We start from the raw sequence: 18,790 nt of genomic DNA, 5'->3' as shown, positions 1-18,790 counted from the left end.
GCTATGTTGTGAAGAAGTAGGAGTTTATGGCACAGGGAGTGACTTGATGGGATGCACCTGTAAGCTAATGCTATCAAAGCACCCAAGTTTGGCATCAAGCACTGGTGTTTCAGCCTGGATCTCCACACTGTGTGGCTCACGTGTTAACCACCACGTGGCGCTATTACTCTGCAATTACCACAAATTGTCATAGTACGGTAGGGCCACTTCACCAAATCGGTGCCATTTGTGTTCCCAGGAAATAAAATGTCTAAATGCATGGAATAAATACAGTCGTCCCTTGCAATATCGCATTTTTTCCAAAAAGAATGAACTAATATAAGATCGCTGTTTCATGGTTGCCTATGGCCTATTATTAGTCAAAAAATATTGAAAGACAAGTTATATGTAGTATTCTGGTCGCAATGCATCAGGAATGTTATGAGTCATGATATTAGATTACATTACCTTACATTTACCTTTTCACACTGTATGGAGACTGGCTATTGGGCCAGCAGAGCCGAGCAGACATGCCATGGCTGAGATCAAGTGGGGGGGGAAAAAAAGGTCCTCCTCTCATTCCATGTGGAAGTGGTAAGTTTTTGGCTTATTTGTCCTTCTTCTCCACTCCGATTGAAACACTTTCTTAACTTTGGAATGAGTAAATTAGGCTAACTAGTTTAGCTCGGTAGCCTACTGTGTTGGCGGCGGGCATCTCTTATGTCCCTGCAGTGATACCGTAGCCTGTGCAATGTGATGTAAACAAAGAATAACAGGAGTGTAAAAGTCTAACAGGTTTTCTGTGCTCTAACTATGAAAATATTCCGTTTATTAATATTGAATCCTACATCATCGAAATTCACTTATCGAGTAATTACCAATGTATAAGATGCACCAATGTTTAAGCCGCACCCACTAAATGTAGACAGAAAAACAGATTTGTACACATAAGCCGCACAGGACTATAAGCCGCACATGTCCACGTCATAAAATGGCATATTGTGGCGCACACGAGTCTGTGAGGACCAGCAAAGTGTCCTACACTTTGATCTGACTGTCTATTTAATACATTGAATTTAAAAAGATTCATTGAAACTACCTTGAACTCTGGACAAAATAGCATTTATTACCTGTCCCTGCTTCTTAAAATTGAACTTTACCATGAAATTAAATTACATCCATCAGAAATGTTTATTTTATTTTAGTCATATTTGTTTTACTCCTTATTTCACTATGTTTACAGTAGTTTATGAAAAAACAACAAACAATTTAGTTAAAATTCACTCTTTAGTTGTCTCCCTGGGTTTCCACTCAGTCCTGTTTCCTTGACACATTACCCACTATGAAAAATTGGTACTATTCTACAAGTCACATGGTCCCCTGCAGCCTATGGGAGGACCAAAAGTAACAAGAGGATGTTAAAATGTCATCCCAGTCCTGTTACATTCTGATTAATTTAATATGTACATTATCAGATTCAGAGGTGCAAAAAGTCAAAAATGTATTACAACAAGCAAATGGTACCAATTTGGTGGAATGGCCCAGTAATAGAGGTCAGCAGGAATGACCAACGATTAAATTCTCTGGCAAAAGCATAACCTCTGTGGCGTGTAGCTCATATGCCTCTTACCTGCAATGTACTGTGATTGGATGGTTGCCAGACTGCTGTTGCTGTTTCTGCACTGCAGCTATTATATTGATCATGCCTTTACCGTCAGTGGGGATGCCCACTTCTGGCCAGCCATGGAAATGAAACTGACGCACCGCTCGAGCCTTGTTCTCCTGGAAGGATGGAAAAAGGACGAAAAATAAGAGGAGCCTGCGATAAGATGATCGGCATAATAAATGGAATGCTGTTGACACATGGTGGAAGCTTGTTTGGGATTGATGTACAGTGGCAACCCACATTGTAAATTCTATTTACTGTATTTGCAAATTTACCGTAGTTTGTAAGAAAACAAAAAAAGATTTAAATACGTAGCTCAAAAAAAGCCTATATTTCAAATGGTCACAATTTGTTTTAAAATAAATTGGCCATCTACTGAAAATGTGTACATTTTGAAAATAAATGTAAATTACACCAGGAGTTGAATGATTTGAAGTGCAACTCTAGGTCATGAGCAACCTGCAATTGTTTTATTTACTTTAATAATTTTATTTACCCTGTTGTTGGTGACCAGGAGGTCACGCACTGTATAGCTTTCACTCTCTTCCTCCCTTTTAAGTTCAATGGAGATGTCCCCATAGACAACCACTCCATCACTGGGCCAATACTGAGCACACTTTTCCTGCAGGTGTAAAACAGATTCCTAAATTTCAAGGACAATCCATTCCTGCCATCAGAACCTCCTGAAGGTGTCTTATTTTCTCTCACATAAATACACTAACAACCTTTAGCAGACATCCACACACCTGCCCTCTCTCCTCCAGCTCAGTGAGCATCACTATTGAGCAGCTTCTCCACTCCCAGATCATCCTCCAGAAGTCCTCAATGGTGTGTTGCAGGGGGCCCTGGCTTGCCATGTAAGAGTCTTTCTGACGATAACCCTGCACACAGTTAAGAGTGAGTGATGTCTAGGTGGAGAGAGCCGATAAATGAAAGAAAATTAAAACAGGATGAAGGAGCTTTTACACTCACATCAATGAAAGATGCATTGACGTAGTCAGTGTTCTCCTCTCCTCTTTTAACTGGAATGATCACTCTGTTGAACTCGTCTGTAAAGGGGATCACACAATGTTTTGTTAACACTGCATAGCAATCACAATTGCTCCAATAAAGCCTAACGCACATGGAATGATCTGTAGAACTCTGTTCTTCTTCATGTTGGCTGGCAGATTGCCTGTCCTCATCTTGTCATTCTGGATCTTGATGGATGTCAGTTTCTAGACGTATGAGATTACTTTTATTAAGCTATTGACGATCTACAGACAACACCAATCAAATTTGAGTTCAGGCAGATCAACAGAAATGTGTTATGGTCTTTAAATGGAAAATCAACAAATAAACCGACCTTGAATTCAGCCTCCAGACCACTGCAGCCAGCTCCAGGTGCAGGGGCGTACAGTTTGGCCAGGTGGGACTCCAGAGAGGTCACCTCCAGCTCTGTGTCTCCATACAGATAGTGCTCTAACAACGCTTGGAAGATGAACACATACTGCATCTGTTGAGAGGGAAAGAACATAGTGAGGAAAAATGACTTCACTCAACATGTGCTTTACTTGTTTGCCATTATATTTTACTGTACATCAGTTTGGACCATCTGACAGCGCTGGGCTCTAATCCTGGTGACGAAGCCGAACACGTCCACTTTCCTCTCAGCATTCATCATGTCTAACATGGCATCTATCACGATGAATGTACCTGTTCTCCCTACTCCCGCACTGCACGTGATACAAAGAAATGTCAGCTCTTGACAGCTGGGCAGCACATCAATAAACAAACACATCTCAAATTGTTATTTACCTGCAGTGGACCACAATGGGCCCAGCATATTGAGGGTTGCATGTTTTCACTTTCTTGAGAAACTTCAGCATGCCAATGGGGGTGAAGGGGACACCGAAATCTGGCCAGCTGGTGAAGTGGAACTGAGTGACTAGTCTTTGAGGCTTTTTTCCAGACACATCCCCAACCTGAGACAAAGTAACGGTCAGTATCACTGTCAATTTATAATCAATACATCCAGCCTCATTCAACATGCTTAGTTTTGTTCTGCACACTAATACCTGCTGGATGCAAAACTTGCGGATGGTGTAATCTACGAGAACCATTGTGTCTTCCACAGAAACACGGATGTTCCCATATGTCCAACAGCCCTGGTCCGGCCAGTACTGTGCACACTTACACTGAAACAGAGAGATAATTGACAAAAGCAGCTTTTACTAGAGAATTAATTGTAAAAAAAAACAAATGAACAGGCTAAAATTTGTGGCAGTTTTTTTAAAAAACATTTACAATTAAACAGTAAAAAATGGACCCCATGCTCAGTAGCCTGAATATAAAGAATGTATAGTCGTCCCTTGCCACTTCACGCTTCGGATTTCGTGGCTTCACTCCATTATGTTTTTTTTAAAATATATTAATAAATCATGCTGTTTCTTGTTTGACTACGGCTGATGTGTGTAAGGGTGTGTCACCCTTTGTGCAAGTGTTGAAACGTTGAAATTTAGATGACTATCCAATCCAGCAATAATCCCTTTAAGACACACCCACTTTGGGACGCCGAAACAGGCATGAAGGAGCGTGTTTGTAAATTTCACTTTAAAGTGCATATAAAGTTCCACGGAACACACCAACCACTCGGTGAGTTTACAAGTGAACATGACAACATTTAGGTTAACATGCAGAAACTTGAATCCCCTCCAGACTTACTGTGATGCGAGTGACATTCATTCATTAGCTAAAATGACGCAATTGCAAAGTCTGGTGCATAGAAATTATTGCATTTCCTCTTGAGAATGCACATTGAGTTGTAGAATCTTTTTTTAATTTCTCAAACACAGTCGATCATTCAAAAAAAAAAAAGCCTTTTATAGCAAATGTTACTTTTTATGCCTAAATTAAGCATTTAAGCATAAAATGGCTACATGAAATAAAATACAAATTTAAGTTACCGGTACTCAAAAGATGCATTCAAACACAACATGTAGTATTCTACAGTGGTCACTAGGGGTCACTGTAATCAACTTTTTACAGTCGCATACCCCTTTAGACATTTGACTTGAAGCCATGTACCCCCTACTGCTATACACTTAAAAAACAAACCATTTTGACATTTCATTAAATTGAAATATTAAACATGATTAATTGATTAATTAATTTTATTGCAAGTAATTCTGGTTAAAAAAAAGTTTTATTGTGCATAGTCAAATTTTGATAAAAGTTTTACATGAGCACTGATACACAGAAAAGATGTGAATTTCTCTTGGAGATGAATGAAGTATCTAAGTACTCGTCCTACATATGTTTTTATTTCAGCCGGATGTTGGGATCCTTTCACTTTGAACGGATTGAACTTGGCCTTCACGTTTGTCCACTTGCAATGATGATTGATTATTTAAATCTGCATATTAATTTGATACCAAATTGAAAGGGAAAGTTGAACAGACATGATAAAGCAGGATCCAAAGTCCAAAAATACCTACAAGCAGCGATAAAGCCTCATTTTTCAAGGGAATCTCCACTCTCTCATCCTGACACGCATATACTGTACATTGACAGGTTTTCATGGTAAGGGGATTGGAACACCAATATAAATTAAACCTTCAAGATTAAACACTCTTATTACACAACATAATCATCAAACTTACTCAATTATTCATATAACTCACTCGGAGCAATGAAGAACTTCATGCCGTGTCTCCTCCTCTCTTTCTGATGGTGCGCTCTGTGCTATGAGGCGTTCAGGTGCGCTCGTAATTGTGAGTGTTATGCGCTAATTGTTTTTCATTTTTATTCACATACCCCCAATGACAATTGACGTACCCCTGGAGGTAAACGTACCCCACTTTGGGAACCTAGGCTGTACATGTTCGATCAGACATAATAACCAGACTTGATGGTCGGAACAACCGGCTTTTATTGCAGGTAAGAATTAGGTCACTACTACTACTACTACTACTACTACTACTACTACTACTACTACTACTACTACTACTACTGCAGGGGTTTGGGACTTGAGGACTGTCAGCTGCTCTCACCTCTTTCCTCTCCTTCAGATTGGTCACCATGACTATGGTGGCTGTGTTCTGTTCCCAGATCATTCGCCAGTAGTCATTTACCGTTTCCTCCTTTGGCCCTGAGGGTAATGACCGAATGATTAACTCGTTAGCTTGTGTTTAAGTGATCGTTACAAATGTTACCTTGAGCTGTGTTTAAGTGATAGCTATAAATGTTACCTTGGGCTGCAATAAACTTATTCTTCTCCTGGTAACCCTGTAAAAAGGTAAAGAGACAACATAAGAGTCAATTATGTGTAAAACCAACTTTTTGTTAAGTGAAGCAAATGCTATTGTTGAACAAACATTTATAAAGGAGGCATTGATGAAGTCAGAGTCAGGGACTCCTTCCAGAGATGAGAGATGCACCCTTGAGTGATCATCTAAGACAAAAAAAAATAAAAAATTACTCATTGCAACATTTTCAAATGATGCCACAGCAGTGACGCTGAGGTCACTCACATGGCAGGATGTTGACATATCTGTTTTTTTCTTTATTCTCTTCCTTGGAGGCAGCGTCACACGTTGCCTGGATAGGGCAGACTGGCAGAGCCTGAACACAGAAACACAGATGCAGATAAGAGAGCGGAAGGACTGGTATCTCCAATATTTCAGTGCAGTTTGAGGCAATTTTAGTCTGATGGCTGTCAGATGCAGACATGAATTGAAAAGGAACAATAAGATATTATGAAGTGACATTGCACGGCTTGAAGCCAGTTAAAGCATTTTTATTTTAGTAAACAAGTGTGGTTGTTTTGCAAACCTTTATGAATTTCAAATACAATTTGATTCAAAACACCACTTTGTCCTATTATCAATTATATTGTGGCTTAAAAACGTCCAAAATATCAACATCAAATATATGGGCATAGTTTTAAATAAAACGGAAGTACTGGCAGTTTCTTTAAGTGTTACTTAAAACTAATCACACTACGTTGAAAATCACTGGACGCAGAGCTAAGCATAATTTGTAAGACATAAATGTAATATAATGTTAAACATAACATGTTTTGGGAGTGTGCCATACATTAAACTCCTCCCTGAATAGCTTGTTGTCATCAGCCATGCGACGATTCATTTCTTCCTCCAGCTTGTCGACAGGAAGGGGTGGGTACTTCCTGTTTGTGCTCGGTGAACGGGCCAATAGCGGCACACTCTGGAGTTCTGCACCGGCGACAAGGAAGGAAAGAGGTAGGAGTGAGGAGATGAGGGAAGGAATGGGAGGGGTGATACAGGTTGACAGAGACACACAAGACAGGGCAAGAATGCATTCATGGCCAACTTCTAGCATTCACTGTCTTTTCTTAGCATGACCACCAGAGGGCGATGTGAGTCAACACTGCTTCAGGAATGACAGAGAACAAAAGCAGTCAGCCAACAGTCTATGAAATGTTATCAGTTCAGGGAGGCAGATCAATCACAGCTTATCAGAAACAAAGCAGGCTAACAAGTTTGGTCAAGCCAGCATTACATATCGGCTGCTGGGAAAGCCAAACACACAAAAGCTTGATTGGCGAATATGCCGTCACATCTGACATACAGTATGTCAGACACGGATTTTATGCAAGCGCACACGATATTGCTTTACCTGTATCATCTGATCTACCATTGGCCAGTCTGAACGAGTTGGAGTGGCTTCCAGCTTGCTTGTATTTCTTAAACCTGCCAATTAACAAAAACAATGGAGCAATGATTCACACACCATCTGTGACACCTCCAGATTTGGTCGAACAGCAACAGGCCTTTGACCATCAGTCATTGCCATGGTAACATCAGCATCTTAGACCTTCACTGGAAGTCTTCAACTAGTGAATCCTTTTGCCTTTCACCAACCTGAGCATGTAGAGGATGATAATGATGAAGATGATGACCAACAGGAAAGACAGGGCCACCATCACTGCTATGATTGGCATGTCATCAGAAGGACTGTCGTCTTGGTGAGGGACAGAAAGAGGTTAAGACAGCCAGTATAATAGTTGGACAATAAAATATAAATCTATGACTTTATCATGTTTTACATGTACATTACGTACATTGGACATAAATACTCCGGAGTGCACACAATCAAAATGTGTACAATAAAAATAGCATAACTGGTCAACTTTGAAACTACTAAACTAAATACTAATGATTAGCATTTCACATTTACACTTTCAAACTTTACAGGTCATCAAAATAGCTTGTATCACACAGGAATTCAGAATTCCAATCAATATGGCAATGAAGATAATTACACATAATTCCTCAATAGTTGTGTACATAATCTTAGTAATGTCAGTCAAAATAGCTACGCAGCGCTCATTATACATACACTTCATGTATTATGTCCAGTTAGCATTTGCTATCAAACATTACCGATATACAAGAAATTAAAAGGCTCATGCAAAAGACAGTGCAGCCAAAGTCAAGGAAACATATTAAAATCTTTCAGCAAATGGGCACATTTTCCAATTGATAGTGAAATAGTTTAACGAAAGGAACTTTTGGAAAACACACATTTCTATAGTGGAGTTCATGACGTGAAGCGCAGCCATGAAACAGTTGACTTTTTTTTGCTACATAACTAGCCGCTACAAGTGAATGCATAACTTTTGTTATAGGCATCTTATCACTCAGTTCATCCGTAAAGATGAAAGTAACATTATCCGTGTGTGGATGTCGACTTTTTTTTGTCGCCCTGGCACAAAAGCATATCAGGAGGGGGCTTAATGTCAGCTGACTGATGTCATATGACAATTAAAAAGTAACGCTTATGATGTGGCTGACGCGCGACCCACACTACCTTTGCGATTGCCGGAAGGGGCACCCCGGTACAGAATATATGTCCATTCATACACTGTATTACTTAACATTGTTTATGCGTTAAAAAAAGCTGATTTCCAAGGTATAGCGGCTTTTATTTTACCGTGGCGGTGCGCTATGATCCATTACATGTAGAGGAAACCCTGAAGTATCTGCACAATGCTGTATTTGATATGTTAAATGTCATGTCATTTATCTAAAACGGGTAAAAATAAAAATTTGATTTCCTAAAAGGTAATAAAAATCAACCTGCAAGTAAGCGTCCAAATCAAAAGCAATGGCCATTTGTAGAAGTTACAGGGCGTCCTCTGCCATTCATCTTAATTAACTCCAGATTTTAACAAGATTAAGCAAATTTATCTCCAAAGATTGGGCAATGCTTATCCAACCAATAGCAGCTGCTGATGTTATCATATAACTTTAAGTTTTTGAAATGAATCCACAAAAGACATTTAATTTATTGGGCCGATGAAACTTACAATTTCATGTTGAAATGACTGCTTTATTACTATCCATCCTACTGCTACCACTTAGTTCAGGATCACTGGGAGCCTAACTCAGGCATAGCCAGATTACACCCTGGCCTGGTTACCAGTCAACCACAGTGAAATACATGTTTTATTATCACAGTTTTAAATCTTACTTTGTACGTTTTATTCATATCAATTAGCTTCAGTCTGCAGTTAAAAGGAAACAAGAGAGACGTACAGGGATTTCTACATCTTTCCTTCCATAATGGTTATCCATGTTAATATTTAATTAGGTTTCTAAAGAAAAACACAAGTGCAACAGTGGTGTCTCTTAGAGCAGATAAATTGCACTTTAACCAAGGGTCAACTCTCTGCCTCTGTGACTAGTCATACGCCAAGTGATGGCAGACAGAAGACAACTGATGAAACATTTAGGCCATTTGCTGTGAATTCTGTATGAATTATTCTGAGCATAAATGTTACATTATCTCTGCATGTCAGAAATATGAGCACAGGAGAGGCTGTTGTGAATCATATTCCTCTGTATGATGATGAGTCCGTCTAGTGAAGGCGGTTTGAGGATTAGACCAAACCAGTTAATTTTGTAGACAAAGTTATTTTTTTCTTCTCAACTTACAATGGGTGACCTATTTGTAATGTTTCCATCAGATGCATGAGTTACCCCAATCCATAACTTCCCTGTGACCTTTCACCGCAACACTTAAAACACAAAGGACATGAGTTTTGCCTGAATAACAATAGGAGTTTGTGCAAAAGAAAACACTGGCCGCTGTTTGTCTGCTGACCGCTGTGCAAGACACATTAAACCACAACAAAAGAGGAGAATTCTCTAGACAAATGTATGGTAGTGCTGACATTGCACGGACAAAAATTGTCAACTCAATAATCAAGAAAGCTCTGCGGACTTGATGCACCACATAGCATGGACCATTTGACTTCATGTGTGCTTTCGACAGGGAGTGGTTTGGAAAGTCATCCAGCTATGTAGCATTTTCACGCATAGTTCGCTGCTCTTTTCAGTGTTCACCCTCAGACAATGTGCACACTGAGTAAAATAGGAGCACAGCAGGCTGCAAACATCATGCGGACCTGACACAGCCTTCAGGCATTTAATGGGATCTATAAGGGTTTCAACAAAAGGCTCTCAGAGAGCCAGATGGTGACAATGAAGCAGTTAGGAAACACCTCTAAAGCCAAAGTGACTATCACATAGTAGACATTCCATATAGTGTATGCTGCAAACCAAGCAATTAGTTCTGTTGCTATGGTTTAGAGTCAGCATGTATTAGCAATTCTCATGTGAGGAAGGAATCATCTCTTCGACAACAGCCTTTTGGCAAGCTGGGCATCGTTCGGTTGGGTAGTCCACTCTGATTCTTGCGGATGACTGGCCAAATGGAGAACTGTCACGACAGGATATTTCCAGACCTGTTACAATGGAGTCTAAAAGCAGAAAAGTGGATAACTATCTAAAATATTAAAGGTCGTCTCTTGACTAGAGAGCTTCCACTGCTTCTCTTGCTGCTTTTCTAACAGCCTTCATAAAGACACTCGGAAAACCATGCTGCAGATACATGACCCGCCAAACAGGCTGCAATATATTTAGCAAGGACTAAGCAGCTGTTTAATGGCAGTGTACTTTCTGGCAGAGTCAAACTAGCCGCATGTATTATTCTGAGCAATAGGTGACAAACATGCTGCCTTCACTTAAGATCAAATTGAATGGAAGCCAGACAAGCAAAAGCCCTTAAATAGTCTTCGACACAATGAGCAGCTATTTGACAGAGATGCAGAGCGTGACACGCATGATGTCTGAATCACTCGGAACAATGGCATTGAATGCAAGTATGGCAACTTGTCCAATTCATCGAAGAGTCTCATGCGTGTCACTGGCAATGTCCACAGCCCAAGTTGAACCACTGGAAAAAAATGAGTCACTTCTTTTATGATCACATGAGAAGTGCTTCTTCATGGAACTCTGGTCTATTGAGGGATACTCTTGCTGGTTAGATTCTGAAGGACAGACTGTATTGCAGATCAAATTCTTTAGCCGAGGGCAAAGGTCACCTTTTTGGGTGCATTAATCACAATTTTAGACCTCCCTTCTTCCATCATGGTTCTATTACAAGGACTACAATAGATTTTAAAGGATATCCGAAACAGATAGCTAAGGTGAAAAGGTCAGATGAGTAGCTGCAATTTTTTCAGCTCCGATTTACCTTTAGAGATTATGTCCATACAAAAGCAAAGATCTCATTGATTTTTATTTTATTTATTTATTTATTTTTAAATGGTATCCGATACAAGTTGTTTAACGTAGCCAAGGTCAAAGATCAAATCAGTACATCCGAAGCATGGAGATTATAGATTTTAAAGGATATCTGATCCACGATGCCTGAGGTGACTGGGGTCAAGGGTCGCATCGATACACATTTTTGTCAGTGATCTACTGGTTGTTGTTCCTCGCTGCTAACACAATATTGTCTGGCGAAATATTGATATACAGAGCTGTGGCGATATTTAACTTTAAAATGGATTATCGATACGCTCTCGCCGCATTGTCATTTTAAAAAGAATTATTAAAATACAGCCACTATTAACTTCTTTCGCCGCTCCTCCTCAATGAGTCAAGTCACCATTTTAATGGTGGTCCTCTTTCCTGTGGCAGAAAGTCACAGAGGAAGAAAACGCAGCAGCATTGTGCACTTGAGCGGTTAAAGTTAAACTGAAAGTTAAAGTTAAACAATGCACCAGCATAATTTATATCAAAAGTGTGGACTCACTTTGGCTTTTATAGTGTGGACGCGACAAAGCTGGATAAAAACTTTGCGGTATGTAATAAGTGTCTCACAAAAAGATGTCACATTGGCGGCACGACAGCCACCTCGTTTTTTTCCACCACCTTCCCTGAGCTCACTGAAAAAACTGTGTCTAGTAAAAAGGTAGATTTTTTTTTTCCCCTATACACTCACCATGAGGGTTACCATCCGAGGTGAAATACATGTCCGGTTCTGTAGTGGACTCTGTCTCCAAGGAAGTGTCATCGTCTTCAATGTACGTTTCGGGAGTAGGCGTGTCTGGTATGAAACCCGAGGTCCCATTCTCACTGCCCACTGAGGTGGTAGAGGGAGCCTCTGGGATTTGCGTCGGCTGAGAGCCATCAGATGGAGCTTGTGACGGGGGAGGAGGGATCGGTTCCAGACTCACAGTGGCATCAGCACCTTCCGCTTGCACATCCTCAGCAACAGCTGGGATTGCGATTGTTGTCATCGTCTGTGTTGTCGCCGTCTCTGGGATGACTCCATGGGCCGGTGTAGTCGGTGGCCCTGTTGCGGTTTGCTTGGGTCCAACTGTGATGTTGACATGTGCGGTGGGGAGTTCTGTTGATTTTTCGGAGATATTTGGAGCGCCTAAAGAAAAGAGGGGAGATTAAGTCAAGCACAACGAAGTGGTATTTTTTTCTACTAAGACGTTAATACCATGATACATTCAATTTACTTAAGGCGTGTGGCCAGCTGGCCTTAAGGAAAACTGCACTTTTTTGGAATTTTGCCCATCGTCCACAATCCTTATGTGAGACATGAACACACGTTTTTGTCTTCTGTGCGTTCTAAATATATAAAAACGGATAAAAAGAGACAGGTCATTACTGCACATAATAGGACGCACCTATGCCGCCTACAAAGACTGCTATTAAAACACCTCCAACACGGTTTTATGGTTTTATAAACATGCTATGACCATGCAGTGACACGTAACATGTGATACTTAAAAGTATTTTGGTCCTTTTAAGCATGACCGAAACGGTGCATTGATATCACATAGCAACATAGAAACGCCTACACCTAGCTTTACATTTTCTAAATTAAAAAATAAAAACACAGCAGCAGTGGCAGCAGCTCCAATGTACAGCCTTACCTCTTTGGTGGTGGGCTGAGGCTTGTAAGCGAGTGTGTGGTGAAGCTCTTCGCTAGCCAGCTCGTAGCTAGCCTGTGTGGTATGGCAAGGTGTCAATACGCCAGTAACTAGTTTGATCGCGTAACAATGTTAATAATAATAATAATAACGTCACTGTAGCTTGGTTAATATACACGTCACATTATATGTAAATAGAGTATTGCTGGCGCTTTTCTGAGTTTTTTTCAGAAGACTATCGGTGGAATATGTGTTTCCCATTAAGTGCATTCTTAGCAGCGGCTTTTTAGCCATTTTTATATATTTAGAACGCACAGAAGAGAGAAAGACATACAGTACAGGCCAAAACTTTGGACACACCTTCTCATTCAATGAGTCTTCTTTATTTTTATGACTATTTACATTGTAGATTCTCAAAACTATGACTGAACACATGTGGAATTATGTACTGAACAAGAAAGTTTTAAATAACTCTAAATATGTCTTATATCTTAGATTCCTCAAAGTAGCCACCCTTTACTTTTTTGACGCTTGGTGTTTTCTCAATGAGCTTCATGAGGAAGTGGTTTTCACTTAACAGGTGTGCCTTGTCAGGGTTAATAAGTGGAATTTCTTGCCTTATTAATGGTGCTGGGACCATCACTTGTGTTGTGTGTGTCCAAGCTTTTGGCCTGTACCGTATGTGTTCACGCCTCACGTAAGGATTGTGGCTGATGGGCAAAATTCCACAAAAAGTGCAGTTTTCCTTGAAGACCTTCTCTACTATGTAACGTAGTTGTCCTTTACTGACTGGATGATTACAGTGCAAATGTACTGGCAGTGAGAACTTATGAGCAAAAAACAGCACAGTGATATGTTTGTGCTACAAATTGGCGAAGCACCAACTACTTAAGTGTTGGTTACTAGAAAATCTATAATGCTCCTTCTTACTCTTTGTGATTTTTCTCCCATTGAAGTTCTCGCCCAATTACTATTTACTACATTAGTATTACAAAAAACACCAGCTAATGTTATAAAACAAAGCATAAACAATACAAACATAAATACAACTATAATATTGCTACTTTTTGTCACACCATATCAAAAAGGTATTCAATAATTTAAAAAAATAGGTCACACACATGCACACATACACATACACACACACACACACACACACACACACACACACACGCACGCTTCAAAGTTCAACAAAAGCACCTTAAAAGATAAACGTTTTACCAACACATTGCAGTTAGGGACATATTTTGTATTTTCACAAGCATAGACTTGTCCACCTTTACCGTAAAAACAAGTTTAATCATTTCAAGCACACTTGGGATAGGTTTCAGGTTGTGTGCTCTGCTGTCCCCAGTTACACTCTTGTGAGAAACACTGAATATATCTGCTTTAAGTGGTTACGGATCTTACTTGTGACAGGGACATGATCCTGGGCTGAGGCCCCGAGGGCTAGACTGAGCAGCAGGACCAAGGGACACGCACCCATTCTGCCCTACATCAAGTGGACAAATGAGGGACAGGGGACAAAACTATTAATACAATGTCTAATACAAAAATTACTATACAAATAATTCTGCACTTAAAGAGATACTTGGTTTACTGTTTAACTCCCAGTATATTCTTATAGGTATATCTTTTTATAATTAAAACACCGTTTGCTGGGATGTGTTTACCTGAAGACACGAAGATGGGTTCAATCACTCATTCGCACAGCAGGTTTCTAGGACACAAGAGAGGACGGTGAGCATCACACAGAGGATGTCATCAAATTTACCTTTCATACCCAATTTTTTCTCATGAACATGCTCCAAGATCAGACTCAAGATCAGAAGGGGTAATCACATGCAAGTCATGTTGGTATGCTCATAAATACATAATATCACAATGTCATCAAAGCAAAAATGTGACTCGGCAGAGACAGAAAACAGGACAGACGTGCTTGATTTTGGGGTGTTTACATTTGCAAGCAAACAAATGTGGACTATTTATCTGCCAAAGAACAAGCAAAATTACATTAATCATCACATTCAAATTTCAGTCGAGGAACTGTGGTTCAAAAGGCATTTAAAAACACACATCTGGAGAAAGCATGACGGACGCTGAATGGAAGGGCAAACTAACCGTGTAATCCCGGATCTCACCCGGGACTGTTGTCTCCCTGACCAAACTGTCATAATCTGTGTGCCTAATCTCATGATTTTGAGCCTGGTATAATCCAGCACATCTGTCCGTTTACAGCATACTTGAGTAGTGAGCGAGCCAAAGACTGCACGATATTACCACACTAAGCTGATTCTTTAAATGGTCGATTATAGGGAATAAGAGAAATTGGGTGCTAAAAACACAAATGCTGCCAGTTTAGTGCTGTACATTGAATAAACACATTTGGATTTTGGGATATTGCTGTGTGCTACTGACTGCACTGTAGTTGAAATGGTTAGGACCTATGTTGTCAGTGAGGAGGCTAATAATCCACAAATTTTGTTATCCAGTAATCAAAACAAACCAGGTTCCCACAAAGTACAACATTCATATGAAAACTACGTAACAGACAGATGCTAATTGTTTAAATGCTCTCCTTGTTCTCTTTTATATTTTATCACTCGGTACCAAATGCAATTTTAAAAAAATGTGTGTTGCTTTGTTTCTACAGACCACAAGTATCCCATTGGATGAGTTTGCCCTCGTTTATCGCCGTAAATTGGTTCCAGACCCGACCACGATAAGTGAATTTCCACAAAGTAGGATTCAATATTAATAAATAGAATACTTTCACAGTTAGAGCATAGAAAACCAATTTATGACTTCTAAATATATTTTTACCAATATTATAGCGCTGTAGACATGAAATAACACCCCTATAGTCACCTTTACACTCCTATTATTCTTTCTTTACACCACACTGCAGGCTGCGGAATCGCTGCAGGGACAAAAGAGATGGCCACGACTTTAAGCATAACTAGTTAGCCTCCGATTTATTTATTCTAAACTTAAAGGGTTTCAAATGGGGCGGGGAAGGACGACAAAGTAAAGGGCCAAATACTTACCACTTCCACACGGAATGGAAGGAGAACTTTTTTCGCTCTATCATGTCGGACATGTGATGGCTGACTACATGCAGTGCTAAGGTTAGGGATGTCAGGATCAAGATTGACTGCTGATCCGCTGTATTTGTGAAGATCGGAAGAAGAAAACGCAACACCAACATGTAGACATGTCCGCAGTGTACTGTGGTGAAGTTAGTTTCACGTTGGACGTTAGATATTCAGCTCCGTAGCGACAGCGCTCGTCCCCTCTCACTGTGCCCGGACTGCTGCGTCATAGTGAAGGGAGCTCGCACAGGAAGTGCCGCTCTAACCGCCGGTTGATGATAGGGACCTTACAAACACTATGAACCATGTCCAAACGGCGACTAAAAACCTTGGAAACTTATGTTACGGAGTATATTTTCACGGTGTTGTGTTTTGCTGCTTTAATGTAAGGACCATTTTACAATGCCCGCTGACGACGTGCAGGTTCTGAGTGAAAAAAGACGAGAGGCAGGTTTATCTTGCACCCGGCGTGCATCAACCGTCAATTGGCACTCTCAACACACACACCACTTTCAAAATAAATATTTGTCACATTTTTCATTGTTGTAATTGTGTAAACAAAGTAAGGGTGTCATTAAAATGTCTTACATTAATCACGCAATTGGAATCTGTGACTATGTCTTTCTTAATCCCAAGCACGGGCATCACACTTTGTTGAAGATTTTGTAGCAATATGTGCTGAGGCTGACATCCCATTAGAAAAGTTAGCTAAGCTACATCCATTTCTCAGTTACTGGGCAAAATGGGCCAATGATGTACTGCATCATTAAATGTAAGGATTTTTGCATTTTATTCACAAACCAAATAGCACACACTCTATGCTGGTAAAATAAGTGGAAAAGGTAAACAACTGAATTCTAAAAAATTAAAACTCACAGTTACAAAAGCCAAACCATATTGTTGGTCATGCTGTGTAATAAAAAAAAATGCTTTGAAGAGCTATTTTCATAACCATATTAAATTCCACAAAGTCATGTTTGTAACAAAAGCTTATTATTATTATTAAAACAAACAAACAAACAAAAAAAAAACGATCTGTACCGGATCGGATCGGCAAGACTAAAAAAAATGGGATCGTGACATCCCTAGTTAAGGTAATGTACTGTAATGTAATGTCCTTTCATGTCATATCATGTCTCAATGATTTGCGTCATTACTGACGCATAGTGACCAGAATACCACATATGACTTATATTTCAATTTTTATTTTTATTTTTACTAATAATGGGCCATAGTCAACCATGCAACAGCAATCATTTACTAATTAATTTTTGAAAAAATGCAATAAACTGTGGGAGCGATCTTTGAACTGCAATGTGGCGATGGACGACTGTAATCTGTTTATCTTCTGCTTCTGCCATATGGTAAAAGAAGAGTTAATAGCTTCCCAAATAAGACTATTTGCTGCTGGGGAAACCTGTACATGCCCATCTATTAGTGATAAAATACACACCAAAGGTTGTTGTGCAACTCTCACCTTCCTGACATCGACATTGGCCTTGTGTTGTGTAAGCATGTGAATATTTTTTCAGAAAAAAAAAGAGAACTAAGTGTTCTTTACTGCTGACCCCCGAAAGGAGCTACTCAGTCAGTCAAGAAAACTGCCACAACTTTTTGTCCACACAACACAACAAGCAAATGGCCGAGTGAAATGAGCAACTCAAAATGAACCGAAGACATTCTCAACAGGCTAGAATGACGTGTCAAGGACAGCTCATAATAAGACATCTAAAATTCATCAGCATCAGTTTAGTCAAGTGTATGGGAACATCATGAATAGAGAGAAATAATAGTGAAGAAAAGGGTAATAGGAGTATGCATGAGAGATATTTATGCAAGCACTGCTTCAAGTGACTAAACTAACTCAAGTTTTATTTTTTGGTTGAACAAAAATTAAGAACACCATCAACAGCTAGCTCATGTTACGAATAGTGATTTAAAAGAACAGACAAGTTAAACTGTGGTTAGCATGTTGGCCACACAGTCAGGGGATTGGGAAGACCTGGGTTTGCATGTTCTCCCCGTGTGTGTGTTGTTTTTTCCCCGGGTACTCCCGTTTCCTCCCACATTCCAAAAACATGCATGTTAGGTCAATTGGCAACTCTAAATTGTCCACAGGTATGAATGTGAGTGTGAATGGCTGTTTGTCTATATGTGGTGACCAGTCCAGGGACCAGCTGGGATACCAAAAAATTGTCATAAATTTTCGTTCGGCTCAAATAAAATAACTACAGTATACTGTATATTCAATGATAGCTAACGTGAGTAGCTAAACTTTGTCAAATCAGCTGACAAACAGCAGGGGCGTACTTTACGTACTGAAAGCAGGAAGAGGGTGACATACAATGCTTGCAGCACATTCGAATGTTGGCACCCTGCAGGCAGGCGGAGAACCCGTTTCATACAACTCCTTTAAGATAGGATGACGATTCCAATATGATGATTGATGAATCACTTATATGTGTCTGATGTTGCAAAAACAAGACGATGGGTGTGAAAGGTGAACTCCTCCCACAGGTCGGAATACAACAATAATGGAGTTTCCATGTTTTTGGCTTAAAAAAAAAAAAAAAAAAAAAGTCCGATTTCGGCATATGGGTCACTTTTGTTTACACTCACCCAAATCGTTCTTTAAAGTCAATAAGGACAGGCTATGGCCCATCTGGATTGTAACACACTGTAGCTGTCCCAACAAGACCTTTATTGACTAAATTAAAATGGCCCTATAAATCGATATAAACAAACAGTAAAATGAAGCTGTGAAGACAAACACTAGAAAGAAACTAAGCTTAATTC

The 18,790-nt window shown here is 39.8% G+C and overlaps 1 protein-coding gene across 1 annotated transcript in view; it reads right to left on the bottom strand.

Annotated features, from left to right (window-relative positions):
* The window catches only part of ptpra (protein tyrosine phosphatase receptor type A), a 31,271-nt gene that overhangs the window by 4,236 nt on the left and 8,245 nt on the right, over positions 1–18,790 (bottom strand). The window contains exons 2-20 of the mRNA XM_054784821.1: positions 14,576–14,622; positions 14,313–14,394; positions 11,960–12,397; positions 7,528–7,627; positions 7,283–7,356; positions 6,722–6,858; positions 6,157–6,247; positions 6,001–6,077; positions 5,875–5,911; positions 5,677–5,774; positions 3,703–3,822; positions 3,443–3,609; positions 3,225–3,360; positions 2,991–3,140; positions 2,769–2,862; positions 2,618–2,694; positions 2,392–2,526; positions 2,142–2,267; positions 1,610–1,761 (exon numbers count right to left, since the gene is read on the bottom strand). Of these exons, the coding sequence (XP_054640796.1) occupies positions 1,610–1,761; positions 2,142–2,267; positions 2,392–2,526; positions 2,618–2,694; positions 2,769–2,862; positions 2,991–3,140; positions 3,225–3,360; positions 3,443–3,609; positions 3,703–3,822; positions 5,677–5,774; positions 5,875–5,911; positions 6,001–6,077; positions 6,157–6,247; positions 6,722–6,858; positions 7,283–7,356; positions 7,528–7,627; positions 11,960–12,397; positions 14,313–14,388 (2,285 nt within the window). The 5' untranslated portion in view covers positions 14,389–14,394; positions 14,576–14,622. The remainder of the gene's footprint in view (positions 1–1,609; positions 1,762–2,141; positions 2,268–2,391; positions 2,527–2,617; positions 2,695–2,768; positions 2,863–2,990; positions 3,141–3,224; positions 3,361–3,442; positions 3,610–3,702; positions 3,823–5,676; positions 5,775–5,874; positions 5,912–6,000; positions 6,078–6,156; positions 6,248–6,721; positions 6,859–7,282; positions 7,357–7,527; positions 7,628–11,959; positions 12,398–14,312; positions 14,395–14,575; positions 14,623–18,790) is intronic.

The sequence above is a fragment of the Dunckerocampus dactyliophorus genome, chromosome 8 (assembly GCF_027744805.1).
Source record: "Dunckerocampus dactyliophorus isolate RoL2022-P2 chromosome 8, RoL_Ddac_1.1, whole genome shotgun sequence".
Classification (NCBI taxonomy): Eukaryota; Metazoa; Chordata; class Actinopteri; order Syngnathiformes; family Syngnathidae; genus Dunckerocampus; species Dunckerocampus dactyliophorus.
Note: the sequence above shows the minus strand (reverse complement) of the source record. Positions and strands in the feature narration are given on the sequence as shown.